Source organism: Rhinolophus sinicus, chromosome 2 (genome assembly GCF_057876585.1).
Source record: "Rhinolophus sinicus isolate RSI-liver-muscle chromosome 2, RSI-T2T, whole genome shotgun sequence".
NCBI lineage: Eukaryota > Metazoa > Chordata > Mammalia > Chiroptera > Rhinolophidae > Rhinolophus > Rhinolophus sinicus.
Genome location: NC_142502.1, coordinates 49359770 through 49380911, shown reverse-complemented (window position 1 = coordinate 49380911; position 21142 = coordinate 49359770). Strand labels below are relative to the sequence as shown.

At 39.1% G+C, this 21142-nt stretch overlaps 1 protein-coding gene, 1 long non-coding RNA gene and 1 other non-coding gene across 8 annotated transcripts in view; 1 reads left to right on the top strand and 2 right to left on the bottom strand.

The window, feature by feature from the left end:
- Positions 1–4290, bottom strand: part of POPDC1 (popeye domain cAMP effector 1) — a 36513-nt gene extending 32223 nt beyond the window's left edge. Inside the window, exons 1-3 of one of the 3 annotated variants that reach the window (XM_019734999.3) lie at positions 3952–4110; positions 3332–3501; positions 96–332 (exon numbers count right to left, since the gene is read on the bottom strand). In XM_019734999.3, the coding sequence (XP_019590558.1) occupies positions 96–321 (226 nt within the window). In that variant the 5' untranslated portion in view covers positions 322–332; positions 3332–3501; positions 3952–4110. Of the gene's footprint in view, positions 1–95; positions 333–3331; positions 3911–3951 lie in introns of those variants that run through there. The other 2 variants (XM_019734998.3, XM_088795532.1) reach the window with 2 other exon arrangements.
- Positions 4291–4518: 228 nt separating this feature from the next.
- LOC109449098 (uncharacterized) overlaps positions 4519–21142 on the top strand; it is a 133212-nt gene continuing 116588 nt past the window's right edge. For all 4 annotated transcript variants that reach the window (XR_016020216.1, XR_012496698.2, XR_016020214.1 and 1 more), the window contains exons 1-2: positions 4519–4739; positions 14745–14841. This is a non-coding gene — a long non-coding RNA (uncharacterized LOC109449098). The remainder of the gene's footprint in view (positions 4740–14744; positions 14842–21142) is intronic.
- Positions 9057–9130, bottom strand: TRNAK-CUU (transfer RNA lysine (anticodon CUU)). The gene has a single exon. It is a non-coding gene; the product is annotated as a tRNA-Lys (tRNA).

Genomic DNA, 21142 nt, shown 5'->3' with positions numbered 1-21142 from the left:
GGTATGCTATAGACCTGACAAGGAATTCTCTGAAGCTCCCAATGCAAAGCTGATCCGAATCGAGTTACATATAGGTATCCAGTTAGGTATCTTACCTACAGTTAACATCCCCCTAAGAAGAATCATATGGAGGTGAAGAGTAGTTGGAATAACCAACCCAATTGCAAAACAAATATTTGCTACATGAAAAACTAGATGATGTATCTCTCTCCAGTTTTCACAAGTGGTCTCATTGGCAGGCACAGGTATAATACTTTCTAGCTCAGGTGTAAAACCTATTGCAGTTGATTGTGCTAATGGGCTGGATTCGGTATAATTCATCTTGAAAATTCCTGTAAAAACAAATAAACAAAAGGACAATCATAAAAATAGCAGATGTATCTTATTGCCCCTATAGATGGTATACCAAAATTATTTCTGTGAACTAATTGTTGGTAAATAGATTACTCTGGTGCTTATAAATTAGACAGACCTCGGTCCAAATCCCAGCTTTGTCATATATTAAATGTATCAATTTCCTTATCTTTTACATGATGATAATAATACCTCATTTGATTTTATGATTAACATTTGACTTTATCATTAAATGAAATAAAATATATATAATACTTAGCATAGTACACTATTCTTATATATTTGTATATATGTATACCTATCTCTCTATATATCTGTAATATCTATATATCTGTATATAAACATACATGAAGGTAGGAGAGAGAGGAATGATGGAATTAACTAGTCCAAAAGATAATCACCAATGTTCATAAACCATAGCAACTGCAAAGTTATTTGGTATAGTCTTCCATCATATTTCTTCTAGTGACAGTGAATCCAAACAGAGAAAAAAATAACTGGAAAAACTGATTTTTTAAATACTTTCAAAAAAACTCAACACTCTCATATTTACTATTTGAAGGCTTAGGATATTTGGAAGGCTCTATTTTTATATTATCATGAAATCACTGCATCATACATATATACATTTTACATTATCATTTATGCACATAATAAATACATTACTATCATCATTTTTATATACACACAGAGATATAACATTTACTCTCTCTTAGTGTCTAATTTAAATCCCTACTTTCTTTCCCATAAAAATCCTAGTTGGTTGCATCTCACAAATTGAAAAATAGTAAACTTTCATTTTACTTAGATGTAGGAACAGTTATGAATATACATTTAACTATTTAATATTAAAGTCTGTAGCAAATATATTTCAAAGAATATATATTTCACACAAAGTGGCACTACTTTCTAACTGTATTACTTGTCTCTGATACTTAAAAAACTCTTTCTATTATTAATTATACAAATTGGTCTTACAAAAACTATGTAGATTTACAGAATATATGAATTATTCTGTTTCAGGAAAAGAATTCCAAATGGGGAGATGAATGTACCTTTAAATTTAATTTAGAAATATATATTTCTTTCCAAATAAGGTCATGCAATTAACCATACTTTCCCATTAATTTTTTTTTATCACACATAAAGGCTTTAGGTGGTAGAATAATTGGGACAGGCTAGGCATTTTTAAAGTATGTCATTACACAAATGTGAAAATTCCACGTCTCTTAAAATGATAAAAAAACATACACACAAACTTACAAAAGTGAATGAAATGATTAAAGTCAATTAAAGATCTCTTCACATAATTCTGAAATAGCTCATAAATATAAGAGAAATAGTTGATTAGGCATCATTATTTTAATAACTCTACTTACACAAAAGTTTGCTTTCAAGAACCAAATCAGAATTAATCTCATAATTTCTGCAGGACGGAGAATGATATTAAATGTCCTCTATCACTCATAAGCTAATGTCTGTGTCAGTTTATGTACTAGCATTACATAAGCTAACAATTAACTACCATTTCTACTGCACTTTAGAATGTGCTTTCACTCCTGTTGTCCTATTTGTTCTTCTAACTACTCTATGCTCCCCATGAGGTAGGAGCAATGTCATATTCATTTATGTATATCCAAGGCTTAGCCTCTGTAGAAGATGCCAGAGGCAGAGGTGAAAGCCATATCAAAGGGACACAAACAATGAGGAACACCATTAGAAATCACTTTTCAGTCTCCCCAAACCTCAGTAGTAAAGACGGGAAAGGGAGTATCCTTCCTGAGGTTGAGAGAATCAACGTCCAAACAAGCCCCAGAGAGCCACATAAGCCAGGGAAAAGTCTGTGCCTGGGTCCGCTTCTTACTAGGAACAGATGTGGCTGGACTAAAGGCAGGTAGACTAGATGGTCTTTGAAACCTCTTCAAGTTTTAATAGCTTGTGTCTCTAATACACATTTATATAATAAGCTAATGAATACATACTCCCCCTCCCACATCTACCCAATTATACCTGTGTTGCCAACTAATCCACTGCAGTTCAATTTCAGGCTTTTAAAAGTTCTTCAAGTAGCATTAAAAGTACCAGTTTCTGGTCCAAGAGAAATGATAGGAAAACTGCGATCATACTGACCCAAGAACCAGGAAATAATACGAAATTTTAAAAGGTGGGATCATCTTACAACATATTTTGATACACTACACCTTATTAAAGATGTACAGTCTACATATTTAATTTGTATATGTATTTATTGTGCTGTATAATAATTAACATTATATATTTATTATATACAATTTATTACTTATTTTTGTACGTTTATTGTCTATTATTTTTCTATGTATATGTATCTATATATCTATTTTGAAATGCCAGTCACCTATTGTCAATAAATATTGATAGGATCTTACCAGTTTCAACTTCCTTGCATACCTATTAGTGGATTCAAGTGATTCACACTGAACTATCCTTATACAGAGAATGAATGGGTCTAATGAGGAAGATTAGACTGATAAATTGGTAAACGTTCAGATTAATATTGACTAAATTAAGAAAAATTTTCTTTCTCCTATTAGTTCCCTGGATACTAATTCCTTAAATTCCCTGTTCTAGTAAAGTTCTTTTTATCTTTTGGTTTTCAAATAGGTATTTGCAGAGCTAAATAGCTAAATGGTGAAACTAACCTTAACCCTTCACCAAACTACAAAAACGAGAAACATAACAGCAATGAGCAAAAGTCGTGCTACTAGACGTATTCAATTCATTCTATAATTTTGACCGAACCTTTGTACATTTCGGAACGGCAAAGGACATTACGTCGCCAAGAGTCTTTTTGCACTTCTTGCTTCAAAGGCAAGCAGTTTCTGGGACTTGTCTGGCCAACAAATCCGTTACCCAAAGCCTCAGAAAGGGGTTTGCGGAGGGATAGTGGCGAAGATCTCGGATTCTCTAACCATCTACGACCCCCAGGGCCCCCGCTCACCTGGCTCCTTAAAGGAGGAAGGTCAGTGTCAACTGTTTTTGACCCGGAGCTCTCGAGCCAGGAGGGATGTACTCTTAGCGCCGTGCCCTACCTCGCACTCACAGCCCCGGGCCGGGGTGGGGGTGGGGGGGACGACACCGTGCACCGCCTCCACGCGGGACCTGGCGGCCCTACAGCGGGGAAGGAGGGGCCGTAGTGGGTTCGGGGGTAGTGAGCCCCGGGAGTCCAGCGGGGAAAGGAGAGGCGGAGCTGACCGGGTTTGCCCGAGGCAGAGCGCGGGAACCGGCCCGATGGGGGCCGAGCTCCGGGGACGTTGGCGCTGCCAGACCCGAGTTGCGGCAGCTGACACTTGAAGGTGTGTGGCCTCGGCACCCAGACCCGCGGAGAAGGGCGGCTTCCAAGGACAGGGAACCCTGAAAGGGTGCGGCCAGCGAGGAGAAGGCGGGGCTCCCGGTGGCCGAGGCGCAGAGAACGGGCAGCTGCTGCCGGAGCAGCCAAAGTTGCTCCCAGCAGAGCCGGGATCCAACTTTCGCTTCCCGATTTAGCCCCCAGGAGCGCGTTGCTGCAAATAGCCAGGCTTGCGGGGGCAGCGGGCTGCAGTTGCGCCTCCCGCTCCTTACCTGGCTTGTCCCTGGCACCGAGCCTGGTCCGCGCTGGCCAAAGTTTGGGGCAGCAGCGGTGGGGCGCGGAGGACACGGTCTCGGCGGCTCGACGGGAGCCCGACGCGAAAGCCTCGGCGGATTGGTGGGTCGCTAGGCTCCTCGGCGCGTGCCGGGTCCCGGCGCCCGCAGCGGCTTTGACTAAAATAGGCATCGCGGCGGCGGCGGCTGGGGCTGGGGCCGCACCGCGCACGCGCCCAGCGCCCCGGCGCCCCCGGCGGGCGGAGCCCGGGGCCTCGGCCAGGACTCCTCGCCTGTCTCTTCCAACTCTACCGCCACGTCGGTACCACCGTGCTCAGTTTGAAACACCCTCTTATTGCTTTCCTCGTTTCCTCTATACTTCTCGATTCTGTCCATGTTTGGACACGAGTGGGGGGCGGCCGGCATCGTGGCAGCAGCGGCACTGGCCGCTCATCCGCAAGGGGATAACTCAAGCAATAGAGTCCCAGTAGGGAGAGGAATAAGGGGGAGAAATGAGAGCTAGAATCTTCGTTTCCCCTCAAAGTCCAACGCCTCATCGCATAACTCCTTTCTGGGACAGTCGCCCGTAGCTCCGCAGGAGCGGGGCAGGGCCGGGAGAGCGCTCACTCGCTTATGAACCTGGCGGCGAAGGCTGGCCATTAGCTCCGCACAGACGCAGGACACCGCCCTCGGGGACCCGCCGGGGGCCAGAGCAAGCCAGCCCTGCTGCTGCAGGGGCCACGCCGGAGAGACTTTTGACACAAGCCACCGTTTTGTTTTCAAAGAAGGTGGGTATTTATCTGGAATTTGCATTCCCACGGCGTTGTAGGGCCCTGCACTGTAAGCGAAGCTCCACCAGGTTTGCCACGTAAATTTGGTAGATTTGGGACCATAAATTGGAAAACAAGATATGAAAGTATGCTCCAATCAATCTTTATTGTTTATAGAGGACAACTATTTGGGGTAAGAAATACAGGGCAAATTAATGAAGAGTTGGCATGAGGGGCGGGTTTGGAGGACAAAAGAGGAAGGTTAGATGGGTATTCACAGTTTCCACCCAAAGTGTCTCGTTGTAGGATAGAAGTTGTCCTATTGTTAGAGGATGAGGTCACTCATGCATGGCAAACATGATCTAAATGTAAACAAGACCACAGGTACATTATAAAGTGAGTATCCAGAAGTGCACAGTTGCCAAATCTCACCAGTAGAGAGGCAGTGCAGCATAGCATCCAAGATCATGGGCTATAGTGCTGGGGAGACCCAGTTTGAATCCTGCCTCTGTTACCAGCTAGCTGTGTGACCTGGAGGGAGTTAGCTTTTTCTATGCCTCGGTTTTCTCTTTTGTACTATGGGGCTGCTGCTGCTGCTAGTGATGATTGTACCACTATTGCATAGGATTGTTTTAAAGACGAAATGACTATGTGGGTGTGTGTATATATATCTATATATATATGTATATATAGATATATATACGTATTGTGTATATATATATGTATATATGTGTGTATATGTATATATCTATACATATAGATATATAGATATAGATATATATACACATATCCACTTTGAGCACTTCGTATAATTGCAGAAGTCAAATGTGACTTGTATTCATCTTTTGTTATCGGTATATATTGAGTATTACAATTAATACAGTTTTTTTCCTTTCTTAACATATATATAGTGCCAAAAAAGTATACACATTTTAAGAAAGAAAAAAACTATTAAAATTGTAATACTCAATACATATCGATAACAAAAGATGAGTACAAGTGATGTTTGACTTCCGCAATTATAAGAGGTGCTCTTCGGCGTCCAGACACTTCTGATTATGGCGAACTACTGCTTAAGCATAGATAACATCTCTTAAAATGTGTATACGTTTTTTGGCACCCCCAGCATATAGCTTAGAATGGCACATGGTACATGGTAAGTTCTATGTATATGAATATATGTTATACTTATAAAGCCCCTTCTCTAACATGTTTGAAATTTGCTAAACTATACAAGATTAGTTTTCAAGGCTACTTCTTCAGAGTCTGTTTCTTTTGAGATGCTCTGTAGCCATTTTGTAGCTACCACTAAATACATTTTAAGATGTAGATATAATAAAAATGTGCACAAATATTTTGCATGGATATTCATTGGAGAGTGACCTATAATAATGAATATTGGAAATAACCTAAATTCTAACCATAGGGGACTAAGTAAATTATAGGACATCCAAAAAATCTTGTTCTAAGCAGCTATTAAAAATAATTTATAGAAAGATAATAGAAACATAATAATGTCTGCTAATTATATAGAACAGAGGTCAGCAAACTGTGGCCCAAAGGGCCCAGCCCACTGCCTATTTTTGTACAGCCCGTCAACTAAAATTGTCTTTACAGTTTTTTAATGGTTGAAAAAAATCAAAAGAATATTTCATGACATGAAAATTATATGAAATTCAAATTCAGTGTCCATAAAGTTTAATTGGAACCCAGCCACCTTTTCATTTCTAGCTGCTTTTGTACAAAAAGATAGCATTGAGGAGTTGCAACAGAAACCATATGACCCTGCAAAGCTTTAAATATTTACTATCTGGCTCTTTACGGAATAAGTTTACTGCCCCTGATACAGAGTGTACTTTGTGCCAGGCACTGTTATAAGTGTTTTAGATATATTAAGCCATTGAATCTTCACAATGGACCCTATGAAAAAGCAGTTACTATTTTTATCTCTATTTTATAGAGGAGAGGCTGAGGTAAGAGAGGTTGAGTAGCCTGCTCAGGGTCACACAGCTGGCGAGAAGCTGAACCAGGATATAAACCAGGCAGTCTAGTTCCAGAGCTTGGACTCTCATCCGCTAGCTACACAGGTTCTGCCACCTTTTAACTCTAGCTATACTGTCTCCCATGGAAAGAGGTTAAATAGAAAAAGGCAAGTTACAAGTGTATATAGAATATTACAAATCGCCCAGGATGGTAAACACTAAAATGCTTATATTCCTTACCTCAGAGTGGTGAGATTGTAAATGATTTTTCTCTGTTTCAGTCCTCCTTCTATTCCTTCCTTTCTTCCTTCCTTTTTTCCTTCCTTCCTTCCTTCCTTCCTTCCTTCCTTCCTTCCTTCCTTCCTTTCTTCCTTCCTTCCTTCTTTCTTTCGTCTTCCTTCCTTCCTTCCTTTTTTCCTTCCTTCCTTCCTTCCTTTCTTCCTTCCTTCTTTTGTCTTCCTTTCTTCCTTCCTTCCTCTACCTCTCTTCTTCCAACACCTCTTGCTTCCCTCCTGCTGCTTCTCTTGCTAAATGTTCTGCAATGATTATATGTTAATTTTTATAATTTTAAAACATATTTATTACAATAGTAAAGCTCAGGTTTTGACTTTTGCAGATGGGAAAGCCCGACTCCAGAGGTATGTCTGGTGTCAGCTGTTAAGGACACATTCGCACCTTACCTAGCCAGACAGGATACTGTAAGGCATTTAGATAGTGTAAAGATTGCATACTTTTACTGAAAGAGCACTGGATTCGATATCGTAAGACTTGAGTCCTGGCCTTTGGTAGAGCTTGTGTTATCTCTGAGTCTATGTTCCATAGATAGAGGAGACTGAACCAAACCTAAACACTTCACTATAACCCTTCTAAGGTTTAAAAGCATAAATTTATATTTAAATTCTTTATCACTGATATATGAATACTAGCTCTATAAAGTTCAGAAGAAGAATGAATTCTAGACACAAAAACTCGGGTTTGGGAATGACTTAGGCTCCTTGGTCTCCTCCTGCTGGTCAGGATTGAAGATTCTGAGCACTATTTGAAAACTAATATGATGCAAGGAGGTAACTTGCACAGAAGTATAGAATGAAAAGTATGTGAGGCATAAATAACAATATATAGGGCAGCTAGTCTCCTCTACAAAAACTCTGGCTAGTACAGCTTAGATTGCCATAAACAATTATTTCTACCTCTATTTCTCTACTGACATCCTAGTCTGCTTTTATTGTTTGAACAAAACCTGATGTGATTTCAAAGTTCAGATAGAATAAGTTTTGTGAAAATAAAACAAGATCTGAGGAGTCATTGGTTTTAAAAGTATGTAGCATTATATTTCTTATCTACATCTGCCCATGGTTTACATCAGTATAGACTTTCTTTCAACTGTTCCTTTTAATTGTATGAAGACTATAGCTTCTTCTTTTTTTTAAGATTTTTATTAAAATATAGCTAACATACAATATTATATTAGTTTCAGGTGTACATCATAGTTATTCAACAGTACCCACATAGCTCTATAGTTATTATCATATTATTGACTATATTCCCTACGCTGTACTTTACATCCCCATGACTGTTTTGTAATTACCAATATGTCCTTAATCCCTTCCCCTTTTTCACCCACCCTCAATTCCCCTCCCATTTGGCAACCATCAGAATGTTCTCTGTATCTATGAGTTTGTTTCTGTTATATTGGTTTGTTTATTTTGTTTTTTAGATTTCACTTATGTGTGAAATCATATGACATTTGTCATTTGCTGTCTGACTTACTCCACTCGGCACAATACCCTGTAGGTCCATCCATGTTATTGCAGATGGCAATATTTCATTCTTTTGTGGGACTGAGTAATACTCCATTGTATATATGTACCACCTCTTCTTTATCCATTCATCCATTCAGGAACACCCAGGTTGCCTTCATATCTTGGCAATTGTCAATAATGCTGCAATGAACATTGAGATGAGCATGACCCCTCGAAGTAGCGTTTTGGGTTTCTTCAGTTAAATACCCAGTTAAATATACAGAAGTGGGATTACTAGGTCCTTCTTTGGCTCTTATTATAGTCTTAGTTTTAAAGTCCATTTTGTCTGCTATACGTATTGCTACCCCAGCTGTTTGTTTGTTTGTTTGTTTCCATTTTCATGAAATATCTTTATCCATCCCTATACTTTCAGTCTGTGTGTGTCTTTCAATCTGAAGTGAGCCTCTTGTAGGCAGCATATGTAAGGGTCTTGTTTTCTTATCCATTCAGCTCCCTTATCTTTTTTTTTTTTTCAAGTGTGTTTTTCCAGGAGCCATCAGCTCCAAGGCAAGTAGTTGTTTCAATCTAGTTGTGGAGCGCCCAGCTCACAGTGGCCCATGCTGGGATCAAACCAGCAACCTTGTTGTTAAGAGCACCATGCTCTAACCAACTGAGCTAACCAGCCACCCCAGCCCCCTTATCTTTTGATTGGAGCATTTAATCCATTTGCATTGAAAGTAATTGTTGATACACATGTAGTTATTGCCATTTTATTATTCATAGTTTTGATTCTCTCTCTCTCTCTCTTTCTTTTTTTTTTTTTTTTTTTTGTCTTAAAGAAGTCCTTCTAAGATTCCTTGTAATTCTGGTTTGGTGTTGATGAACTTCTTTAGCTTTTTCTTGTCTGGGAAGCTCTTTATCTGTCCTTCAATTCTAAATGATAGTTTTGCTGGGTAGAGTAATCTTGGTTGTAGGTCCTAGTTTTCATCACTTTGAATATTTCTTGCCAATCCCTTCTGGCCTGTAAAGTTTCTGTTGAGAAATCAGCTGACAGTCTTATGGGAGCTCCCTTGTACCCTGTTTCCCTGAAAATAAGACCTAGCCGGACAATCAGCTCTAATGTGTCTTTTGGAGCAAAAATTAATATAAGACCCAGTATTATATTATATTACATTAAAGACCTGGTCTTATATTATAGTAAAATAAGACTGGGTCTTATATTAATTTTTGCTCCAAAAGACGCATTAGAGCTGATTGTCCAGCTCGGTCTTATTTTTGGGGAAACATGATAGGTAACTGCTTTTCTCTTGCTGCTTTTAAGATTCTTTGTCTTTAAACTTTCACATTTTAATTGTGATATGTCTTGATGTGGTCCTCTTTGGATTCATCTTGTTTGGGACTCTCTGCGCTTTCTGGACTTGTATATTTATTTCCTTCACCAGTTTAGGGAAGTTTTTCATCATTATTTCTTCAAATAGGTTTTCAGTTTCTTGCTGTCTCTCTTCTTTTTCTGGTTCCCCTATAATATGGATGTTGGCACGCTTGATATTGTCCCAGAGTCCCCTTAAACTCTCCTCCTTTTTTTGGATTCTTTTTTCTTTTGGCTGTTCTGTTTGGGTGTATTTTCGTACCTTATCTTCTAAATCACTTTTTCAGTCCTCTGCTTCATCTAATCTACTGTTGATTCCCTGTAATGTATCCTTCATTTCTACTACTGTATTCTTTATTTCTGACTGGTTCTTTTTTATGTTTTCTATCTCCATTTTAATGTTTCCTATCTCTTTGTTGAAGTTTTCCCTGAGATCATTGAGTATCCTTATAACCACTGTTTGAACTCTGCTTTTGGTAGATTGCTTTCTCTATTTTGTTTAATTCTTTTTCTGGATCTTTGTTCTGTTCTTTTATTTGAAACATGTTTTTTTGTCTCCCCATTTTGACTGCCTCCTTGTGTTTGTTTGTATGTATTAGGTAGGGCTGCTGTCTCCCAATCTTAGTAGGGTGGCCTTATGTAGTAGGTGTGCTGTGGGACTCAGTGGCACAGTCTTCCAGGTCACCTGAGCTGCGCCCTCCAGGTGTGTCCTTCGTATGGGTTGTGTGTGCCTCCCTGTTGTAGTTGAGCGTTGGTTGCTGTTTGCCCATCAGTGGAAGGGATTGAACTGCAGGCTGATTGGTTGTGAGGACTTGCCATAACTACAGTGGAGAAGTTTTGTTACAGGGGCTGAACTTACAGAGCAGGATCTGCCTCAGTAGGGCTCTGGTGCCTGCCCAATCTGCCCTTTGGGTGTGTCATTCTTGGAGGTGGCTGGGTGATGCTACAGCTCGTTTTCAAGCTGGCCACTGGGTATGCCAGCCCCAGGGCCACCTGGGAGGGAACGCACTGCAGATTAAGTTCAGGTGCAGCCTGTGCCCCATGCAGGGACAGCTGGCAAGAGCCACAAAGCAGTCTGCAGATGACTGCCACCCATGCCATGCCTGGAGGTGCCTTGAGAGGCCAAGCCTTGAACCAAAGCCAGCTGCCACTAGTGCCGGACTTAGAGCTGCTCAGCCAGAGGTAAGAGACATGCTCAAGCCAGATGCTGCTAATTTGGGTTCCGCAAACTTTTGAGAGATCCTAGGAAAGTCTGCAGCATGAGCCATGAGAGGTTTGTATGAAAAAGCCACTGGAAGTGGCTTGGGTGTGCCCAAAATTGGGTGGATGGGGTCTCAAAATCACTGAGGCATGGTGAATGAATGATGTCAGCCAGCATGATGGAGACTCAGATATGGTGGCCACCTGTGTGTGCACACTGGGAAGGGGGTGGGGCTCAAGAAAGAAACAATGGCTTCTGACAGCTCCGTTGTCCGGGAGAAAGCTGCCCCTCCAGCCCTCCTCCTGTGTCCACCTATGACATAATAAGAAATATATATTTGATCTCTTCTCCCAACACAGAGCTCCTAAAACTCTTGTAATTTCCTGAGTGATAGGGGTGCTTGGAGCATCTTTTGTTCTAATATTTAGTCTTAATCCCCAATTCCTGACATAGCACTCTTAAAACCTTTGTAATTTCCTGAGTGACAGGAGTGATAAGAACATCTTACACAGAGCTCCTAAATCCCTTGCTGGGTGATGGGAGTGTCTTTTGTTCTAATGAGATGATTCTGGGTGGGCTCCAGGATTGCTTCAGGATGGGTCCTGGTGACCAGAGAGGCCAAGCCATGATTAGCAGCATGGAACATGGGGCTGGCCCGGTGGCTCAGGGGGTTGGAGCGCTACGCTCCTAACGCTGAGGTCACCGATTTGATTCCCACGTGGGCCAGTGAGCTGCACCCTCTATAGCTAAGATTGTGAACAACAGGTTCTCCCTGGAGCTGGGCTGCAGCTGGGCTGCAGCTGGGCTGCGGTGAGCAGCTGGAGGTTGGTGTAAACTGCTGTGAGCTGTTGTGGATGCTGAGTGCTGCCGCAGGCTACCGTAAGCTGCTGTGAGCGGCCAACCGATGTCTGGTGGCTGACTGCCTCAGCCGGGGGGAGCACAAAGCTCATAATACCAGCATGCGCCAGAGAGCTGTGTCCTACACAACTAGACCGAGAAACAATGGCTTGAACCTGAGTGACCAGGATGGGGGAGAGGCGGAAGAAGGAGAAAATAAAAAGAAGCATGGAACTCTCAGCCCCCTTTCTATCCTCTGAAGAGGGGAGAGGGACTGGAGACTGAGTTAATAATTGATCATATCTGTCTGATGAAGATGAAGCCTTCATAAAAGTCCCGGAACTAATGGATTCGGAGAGCTTCCGGGTTGGTAAACACATCTATGTCCTGGGAGGGTAACACACCCCAAATCCACAGGGACAGAAGGAACCTTCTGGACCTTGCCCTATGTACCTTTTCATCTATTCACTTGTATCCTTTATTGTATTTTTTATAATACACCAGAAACGTGTTTCCCTGAGTTTTGTGAGTCATTATAGGACAAGTTCATAGGAACACCGATTTACAGCCAATCAGACCTAAGTGCGATTCCCTGGGATCCACTACTTGAGATTGGCATCAAGTGGGGGGCAGTCTTGTGGAACTGAACCCTTAACCTATGGGCTCTGCACTAACTTTGGGTAGTTAGTGTCAGAATTGAATTGTAGGACACACATTTGATGTTTGGCGAACTAGAGAATTGGTTGGTGTGGGAAAATCCCCACATGTTTGGTGTCTGAAGTGATGTGAGTAGAAGATACAGTTTTCCTTTGGTAATGTCACATACCCACCATTACAGTAAAATATGTATGTAATTGTTTCACTGCCCTAAAAATCCCTGGTATTCTACCTATTCATTGCTCTCTCCTCCTCCTCCTCTCTCTAACCCCTGGCAAGCACTGATTTTTTGTGTGTGTTTTTTGTTTGTTTGTTTACTAAATCCACAGTTTTGCCTTTTCCAAAATGTCATATAGTTGGCATCATATAGACTATTGACTCTTCAGACTGGCTTCTTTCACTAAGCAATATTCATTTAAGGTTACTCCGTGTCTTTTTTGTGTCTTGATACCTTATTTTTTAAATCACTGAATAATATTCCATTGTATGGATGTACCACAGTTTGTTTACCCATTCACCATTTAAAGGACATCTTAGTTTCTTCTAGTTTTTGGCGATTATGAAAGCTGCCATAAACGTTTGTATGCAGGTTTTTGTGTGGACATGTTTTCAACTCATTTGGGTAAATACCAAGGATGGCAATGGCTATATCGTATGGTAAAACTGTTAACTTTATAAGAACCTGCCAAGCTGTCTTCCAAAGTCGCTGTACCATTTTCCATTCCACCAGTAATGAATGAGAGTTCTTATTGTTTCACATTCTTACAAGCATTTGGTATTATCAGTTTTTTGGGTTTTAGCCATTCTAATAGGTGTTTTTGCTTTGTTTTGTTTTGTTTTTAACTGACTCAATTGGTTAATTTGTTCAAAATAACCAAACAGGGTATATACTGAACAGGTGTTTTCTATGTTGGCTAAATAAAAAACAGGGAACAACATCTCAAAGCCAGGGGGTGTAATCTTTCATATTATTGTTGTATTCCAAGCCCTACCATCTGAAAATGGTTAAAACAATGTCTAACTACTTCTAATACTAAATTCAGGGAGAAGCTTCCTTAAAAAAGTTGAATTACTTTGAATCATTGAACAATGAGCTCTTACCCAAAGGGTTCATTCAACAACTTTAAAGAAACAAAGTACAACTAAAATTCAAAAAAGTGACCCAGAACTTTAAGAGGACAATGCATTATGAAGTCAGTAGAAAGAATGGGGGCTTTGGAATTAGCAGCTGGATTTAAACCATGGTTCCAAACATTAATCAAACTTTTCTGAGCCTCAATTATTTGTAGGTTAAACTGGGAAAATAATACTTAGTTGACAGGATTATTTTGACCATTAGAGACTATGTTTTTGGAAATGCCTAGCATCCAGATTTTGGTAGCTTAATAAGTACATCTCTTCTATCCCCTTTATAGTGCTCTGCACTTGGTACAACCAATAAAAATTATTAGAATTTCAATCATCAAAATTCCATAACCTGATGAAGTAGTTGAAATAGTATAAGAACACATAAACTAGCTAAGATGTAGCTTCACTTTCTATGTATATGCTTGTTTTAAACAGCTGGAATGTAACATACACAAGACTGAGGTTTCAAACAAAATTTGTAAATTGCAAGACTTTGGTGCATGCTAAAATTTCCGGTGGTTTGGGATTTCCTTGGAGTAGCCAGAAATGAGATATTGGCTTCAAAAGCAAACTCATGAAATACGCATTAATATAGATTCTAGAAACTGGGCACTTGGCAGAGCTAGGTTACAGTAATTCATCATTTTGGTGTTGGTAGAAATGTGCATATAGTGACTATAATGTCACAAACTAGAGGCCTGATATTCGCTCTGTCTATTCTTCCACATATAGCTTTTCTTCTAAAACAGAAGCACTGCATTTGGGAATTGTTTGCTTTAAATATTAACAATAATGAATGAAGGCCATAGATGAAAGATTTAATAAGATATTCTACGTTTTTAGGAAGTTATTTCAAAGAGAAGGAGTTTATTATAAGTGAGCATAACTGAATCACTTTTTTTAAGTGTGAAAAGAGGATCAGAGAAGTAGCTCTGAATTCCCAGTCAATCCCAAAGAAGTCTCGAAGCTGTTGCTCAGATTGGATCCGCAAAACAAAACAGATCCCAGATCCAAGCAGATCCCCCACTCCTCTCACAGAGCAGACTCAAAAATCTGGCACCAACCACTGTGATGACCTCTTTTGTGTTTTGTTCTTTCCCTTTCTAGAAATTCAGACCTGTGAATATTGTCTATGTATCCCAAGTTAAGCACCTTTGCTTTTAGAGAAGAGAAATGCAACAAACTGAGGATGACACTTCTAAAGGTACTTTTTAAAAAGTGTGTAACTTCTTTATATGAGGTATTTGGTGGTTGAAGGAGGAGTTGTTGATAGAAAAATAACTTTCTGGCAATTCTTAATAACATGTAATTTGATGGTATAGATAAGATTTGGGTTGAAAGTGAAGCCATGAAATGACTTTTAATCTGTACCTGGTGAAAGCAGAACTTTCAGTCATAGAGTTTCTACTGAGTAATATCATTCTGTTATGTAATTAATTCTCAAAAAGGGCTGGTTTGGGAGGCAAATGTGAGACCTGATAATAGCCAGCCTAGTAATTGACATTGGCTAGAAACAAAAACCCAAAGCAACACATTATAAAGATGGAATAATAAAAAAATGTTTGGAATAATGATGCTGCCATCCGGCATTAATCGATGTGCAAAAGCACTCAGAATTCCCAGGAGAAAAGAATTTATCTAAATGCAAATCTTTATTATTACTACTTCTTAAATTGTTGTAATAAATTTATGAAAATAAGATACTTTGCTTGTTTAATGTGTATAAAACCTAATAAAATATTTTTGAGCCACATACACCAGTTTTATCTTTTGGCATTAAAAAATGGTAAACAAGGCGGAATATTTATTTAGTCCAAGATCAAACATATTCAGTACAATTTAGAACCACACAAAATGATTATGGTAATATTGGGTTTGAAAACTACAGAGACCCTCACACACTTTCATAGAGAAAAAGCGTTGTGCTTTGAAAAGATACAGATTTTATAGTCGAATCTCTTTAGAATGTGGGAAGAGTAGAAATGTCTTGGGTATGAATTTTCCAACAGAACATCATTTTGGTTTACACGCCATACACAAAACTATTCTTACACAGTTTTACTGCATACCACTTAGGGATTTCTTAATATTTATTACATGAACTACACCACTTTAAGTTATCTGAAGTGTAATGAATATATTATAAGCTCAGAAAGTGGCATCTGAAAGAAACAGAGGGATCCAACATGAATCAGGAAATTTTGCAGATGATTTCATGTGATTGTTTAATGAATAAATAAAACTTCTAATACGTAGAAAATTGATGTTCAGTAGGAAAAAAATCTGGTAGAAAATGTTACTATTAATGACCATTGTAAGATGATATATGATGAAATTATTAAAAATGCCTTGGCATTCACTACTTACATTATTAATAACTTGACTTGTTGGCATGCGTTTTAAAGTGATATTACAGAAATGTGATACCCCAGAGCAGTTAGTTTCTATCTCTGTTATGGCTTTTATCACTTGCTACCTTTTATATATTTATGTACAAGTCTTAGTTCTCCCTCTAGGTCACGCTTTTCTGGAGGGTAGGAAGTGTATCTGATTTATCTTTCGTATCTCCATGGTACCTAGCATGTGATTTGCATATATTTGGAACTCAGTAAATAGTAGTTGATGGAATAAATGAGTGTATTTGCTTTAAAGTATTATTCTCCAATAGAAGAAATAGTAAATATTTTTTCATTGTGTTTTACAACTAAATTATTATGAATGGGAAAATGACATGAAATATATATACTAGCATGTTAATAGAAATTGGGTTAGAAGAGTGGATTATCTTTTTCTTTTTTTATTCCAACTTGTTTATACATGATATGGTCCTATTATCTTTTTAATAGAAGTAATAAAAAAAACTGACAATATTCTACTAGATTAAAAATCTCTTTATTAGAATTCTGGTGACCTCCTACCATAATAGTGACACTTCACTCCTCTGCCTACTCTCACAGTACCCACCACCACCTGCCTTTCCTCCCCCTTCCCATCTAGCTGATTAATAATGAAACAGGAAAAAGTTAGAAAAGATAGGTTTGGAAGGAGTGGGGAGAGATGATGGTTTAACCCTGAGAATGCATTGATTCATTCATTTAAAATAGTGAGTGGTCTGATGGGTGGGAAGTGCCTGGGGTCGGGATGCAGGAGTTGGAGGAGAATGCAGAGATTTCACTGTCAGAGGCAAAGGCCGGACCAGCCACACTCTAGGGCCATCAGCTCAGATGCCCAGATACTAAATGGCCAAGCAACATTGCAGTGGATCAAGGGCAAACTGAGGACAAAGGTCAAAACACATCTCCTGCTCTGCCATTAAGCCTGTAAACTTGGCTCTGCATCGCCAGAGCAAGAAGGAAAACACTGAAAGGAAGACTGAGGGGTTCATTGTAAATGGCTGTTTAAAATGGAAACTACTTTTAAGTTTCAGGATCAAGTGTTTTCCTCTATTACTGGGAAGCGGGTGTGAAAGCAGGATGAGATCAATGACAGGTTAAAGAAAGGTGTGTTTTGCACATGTCTGATTAGGGTCTCCTCAATTTATACCAGCCACACATTTTATTCCAACAATAATTTAATGAGCAATTGCTGTATACCTGGCAGTAGGCCAGGATTAATTTTTGCACAGCAAAATATAATAGAAGTATGGAAACTCGTGTTAGGTGAGGTCAGAGGAACTCCCAAACTATATATTTTTGAGAAAAATGAAATACAAAGGCCAGTCTAAGCTAAATCAGCTTGCAGATTTTCAACCCCAAGAATGATCTGGGAACGTGAAAACTAGTAACTGCATTCTGAACAAGTGCTGCTCAAACTCACTTCAACAAGATCAGGTAGAAAAATGTGGCTTTGAAAATCCTTTAAAGAAATAGTTCTGCGTCATGCAGAAAAAGATGACATTACTACAGGTCTAACATTTTATTGCATCATTGAAGTCAATTTGGGAGGGGGAAATTCAGTGTTAAAATTCAGATATGGATTTAAGAACAGATGCAATTACTTTCCTTTTACTTGACAAATATTTACAAAGCAACCACCTTGTGCCAGGCACTGTTCGCAAACAGTGAACAAGATGTAGACTAGTGGGAGAAGTCCTTTTCTCAGAAAAATAGATACTGTGCTGGTGCACTGGCTAAACTTTTTTCTCAAACGAACCAATTTACATCCCACAGTAATACCCTGTTTTTCAGACACCCCCACTTCTATCACCAAAAAATATCTTCTCTGTCTTGCAGACCTTACTGGCTACTATTTGAAAAAGCTTTAGTTTACAAAGTTTCACTGTACACAAAACGTTATTCTGTCTTTAAAAAGAGAGACAGAAACAACACTATAAGTGGCACTGAATTAATTCACCTATTATTGGGGGAGGGGGCACATAAAGTTTGGTGGCTTGAGATAAGGAAGAATTCTCAGTAAAATTTCTGGGAGGATCTCAAATGAGCCATGAAATACTGAAATGAAAGTGGTCAGATCCAAAAATTGAAAACTTATTTAAATTGCATCAAAGAAGCTTGGCCATGCTCTTTCATTATATAAACTTATAAAGCCATTTTAATAGAGTTACATTTAATTACACGTTTCACTTGTAAATCACCTTTGAGCTCAAGCTAGTTACTGACGATTTGGAAGAAGAAAGGTTCATTTTTGGATAATGTTCCCCTCCATATCACTGACAGATTTAGCAGATGTGTAACTAGCATTTTGGCTTTGAGTTTTCTTCCATTTCAGATTGAGGACATTTTAGTTCTCGTCAAGTCATTTAGGAACACCGGGGTCAGTGTAGCATGAAAAATGCAAGGACACTGATTGGGAAGAAGTGGCTTAAGCTGAATATCACCATTTACTGTGATTCAGCCTCTCTAATCTTTATCCACAAAATGGAATTCCTGCAAGGAACAAGTAAATGAAGTCATGTATATGCACATGCTTTGTAAACTATAAAGTATTAAATAGATGTAAGGTATTATTTTAGAATTATATAACTTGGGAGATAATTTTATATTTAATAAGAGTAGGAATCTCAAGTTAGATGACTCAAACATCTGGTTTTATATCAAGTAGAGCTAAAATCCTACTATAAAATTATGTAAAAAACAAAAATTTTTGGAATCCTATAAATAAATAAAATGACATTTATTAAGATCATCAAAGCTTGAATTGAAATAGAGTGTAAGAGAAAAATTATAATTCAAGACACAAATTGTCAGTTCTTAAGGGGAGAAAGAAAGTTCCCTGTCAATCTTTAATAGCTAGCAGTTTTGAAAACTCATCAAATTTAGCATAATAAAATTTCAAATTATGTTCAAATCATGTTGATTTTATATGCAAATGTACAATCCAGCATTAAACTGATGGTAATACTCATAGTGAGATGACTAAGAGCTAAAGTAACTAATATTTCAATCTTGCCACATCTTTTTGTTATTGTTAATATTTTTGAAGTAATATAGAGGTCTATCAAACCAAACCCTTATTTTATAATAGGTCTATATGATACTGTTATTTATTTGTACTTTTTATTAATATGTATGTGTTAAATTTTAGTAGAATGAAGAAAAAAGAAATTAACTGAGCCTATTGATTTCTCTAATTTGTATAAAAACTGTCTTTTACTATAAAATATTAATTTGGGAACACCATTTCTGAAGGATAATTTCTTCTATAATCATGTGCAATATAATGGAACATGGAACCCAGTTACAAAGTGCAATCAAATGCCACGTATATATTTATGCCCTCCATCTCAAGTACATGTTTCATAATGTGTTGCTCTTCTAATAATATGTACTGTCTGCCTAGTATGTTTTTCTTGTGGCTCTTGCCAGCTTAGTTGAAGGATTTCACTTTGTAACTGCTCTGTCAAATCAATTCTGTCCTTCTGGTTCTGTGCAATATAACAATATGACACCCAGAGCTTATCCAGACAAGCAGAGAGCAAATGAATTTCCTTCTGATCCTCCACTGAAGAGGAGAGAAATTTCTTCACCCCATAAGTGCTCAGAGCATCATACTTTCCTTATGGTAGATTAATCTCAGGACCATGAGTTCTTAGGGGTGCAGAGTTCAGGGCAAGTCATGCTGCTTCCTTCTCATATTTGCACGGAGATTAAATCAGATTCACTAGCCCCCTGGGGAACAGGAAGCCTCCAAAAATCCAGATGAAGTAAAAGCTGTAAAAGAGGGGCCTGCAGCCTCCCCTTCACCCTTCAACTTACTTGGTGCCTGGGGTGGAGGTGTCTCTGGGCTTGTTTTAAGGCACTCCCTCTACCCCTCGGGCTATTTCTTGGAGTCCTTCCCGACCATGATATTTAGGTCAGAAACTCACACAGCCATCACCCCAATTCCTTCACGTCCTCAGGATACCTCTTGGCCAGGGCTAGCTTTGTGGGCATGCGGCCTGTACAGTCACAAAGAGCCCCAGGCTTATGACAGTCCTGCACTTGGTGTAATGCTCTACTCTCCTGGTTTTGAAATTCTTAATACTTTTTGAAGGAGGCGTTCCATTTGTTTATGTATACAAAGCCATACAGCATTTTTAACACAAGAAAACAACCAGTTCCTCATCTTATTGCATTCTTACCAATAATAAATGAATCAAAGGAATTTAGGGCTGGAAACAATTAGGCTGAGATTCAAACGAGCCCAATTTTTAATAGAAATTAAATTGTAAGTGCACGGTGATATTGCACTATAGGAGTACTTTTCCAGGATATCAGTGGTTTTTTTTCTTTCCCTCTGGGTTAGAGTATTTTGAGGTGGTGAAATGTGGTTTGCTAGACATTTCAAGCCAAACATGCAGAGTAGATACACAGAGGTCACTACAGGGTTTTATTTTTATTTATTTTTATTTTTTAAGAAAACCTAGGTGCAAACCAAGGTGTTGTATAATAGCTTATCTGTTAATACCTAGGGACAGTGTCAGCCACACACAAAAGTGTGAAGACAGTGAAGTTTCATAGCATCTCTTTGGCTCCTCTTTCAGCATCCCTTTATCCTGTTAGGTTTGTACTCCTTCCTCCTCATCCTAAAAATGGTTAGATTTGGGGGAAACTTGTGTATAAATTCTTCTCCTCCGTCTGCCAAAAGTCTACATCCCAATTTTGTGTGGCTTTGTTCTCAGTTGACTTTCATGGTTAGAAAGCTATCTGATAATTAACCTGTTAAATTATTAGCTGGTACTAACTTAAGGTGTGACTTCTACTTGGGTGCTTTATTTTAATATTTAATATCACAAAGTCTTAAAGACGCAAAGGAGTGAATTTTCCCAAGAGCCGTTGTGAAGCCCACTGACAAGCCAGTCAATGCTTCCTGAAGGCCTTCAGTTGCACCAGGCAGAGAGCTGCCATTGTGTCTGCCTGTGAGAGCTGCCCTTGATGGCCATGTGTGGCAGGGAGACAGAACAACCCCTCCAACTATTCCTTTAGTTCATGCCGAACTCGAATAGCTCAGTAGCTCATCCAGACTATGGTTCAGACCTTGTCCCACTTACGGGAGACGCTAACATA